The sequence below is a fragment of the Wasmannia auropunctata genome, unplaced genomic scaffold (assembly GCF_000956235.1).
Source record: "Wasmannia auropunctata unplaced genomic scaffold, wasmannia.A_1.0 LD274474.1, whole genome shotgun sequence".
NCBI classification, from domain to species: Eukaryota; Metazoa; Arthropoda; class Insecta; order Hymenoptera; family Formicidae; genus Wasmannia; species Wasmannia auropunctata.
Window position 1 is genome coordinate 1 of NW_012088416.1, and position 1,114 is coordinate 1,114.

At 40.4% G+C, this 1,114-nt stretch overlaps 1 protein-coding gene across 1 annotated transcript; it reads right to left on the bottom strand.

Moving 5' to 3' along the window:
• Window positions 1–391: 391 nt before the first annotated feature.
• LOC105461941 lies at window positions 392–1,067 on the bottom strand (the record flags this gene model as incomplete). Its single annotated transcript, XM_011708462.1, has 2 exons — window positions 392–664; window positions 782–1,067. Coding segments are annotated over 2 exons (559 nt in total), but the record flags the coding sequence as incomplete, so codon positions are not given.
• Window positions 1,068–1,114: the final 47 nt, after the last annotated feature.

A 1,114-nucleotide genomic window follows, 5' to 3' on the forward strand; every position in this document is an offset into this window, starting at 1 on the left:
CGTTCGTGATTGGAATTTTGAAAAAAAAAACAAGACAAAAAAACGACGCCATATCGCCGAACGTAAATTTTAGCAGCATTCGCAAGCGTAAAGTAAATGTGTGGGCGTTGTACAATATCATCATCAAGTACGGGACAATCCGAATATATTAAAGATTAAGGAACAAAGCTGGTAATAGTAATTAAAAGTGAGCTGAAGGGAGAGTGATAGGGAGAGAAAAAAGACGAGAAGAGAAAAATACGTCGGACAGTTAAGCAGATGTTTAAGAAATTTAAATAACATATATATATATAAATATATATATATATTATAGTCCATATATTCAATCATGAACTGCAAAAACACACTGGCAAAATCAATACAAAATATAAAGCACTGAACGAATTTTTACCTGAAATGTAATACTGCTACCGTTCCAAGAGTCCTCTGCGGACGTTCCTGGATTGTTAGGTAACGCGTATCCATTGTCAATGAGATATTTCTTTTGCAATCGCGGCGGCAAGAGTTCTAACTTGGCATTCTTCGGCAAACTGTCTTTCATATTGCGTCGACCTGTGGGTGGCTTGCCTTGAAACTTATCCGAATGTCCAACGGGCTCTACACTGCGAGTGTCTCGCGTACGATTAAAATCATTCTGGTTGGTCATAGATAAAGGTTCCGAGCCCTAATAACACGCAAAAGATGTATTTCCCACGTTAAACTATACACAAACTTTTGTATTATAATTGGATAATCTGTGATTGTTTTGCAGTACAATTTCATTATTTCAAATCACACAGACCTGTCTGACTTCACGTAGATTGTCCTTTCGATTCACGCAGTTTCTGGCGGATACCGGCGATTCGGATCGCCAGTACCAACGCTCCTCGTTTTCGTTGACGTGACGATGTCGACGATTACCCGAATACCGTTTACTGGTGTCGTCTCTACCCCTGCCTTCGCTCTCATTGTCTTGCGCGCTGTGACTGCTCGCACGATTGCGATCGCTTTTGTGATTACGATTGGAATGAGAATCGCGATCGTTGCTCTCTTCTCTCTCACGTTCCCATGCAGCGTGGCTGGGAGATCTAACAGAATTTAATAGCTCATATTATAGGATGATAATAGACGTTAC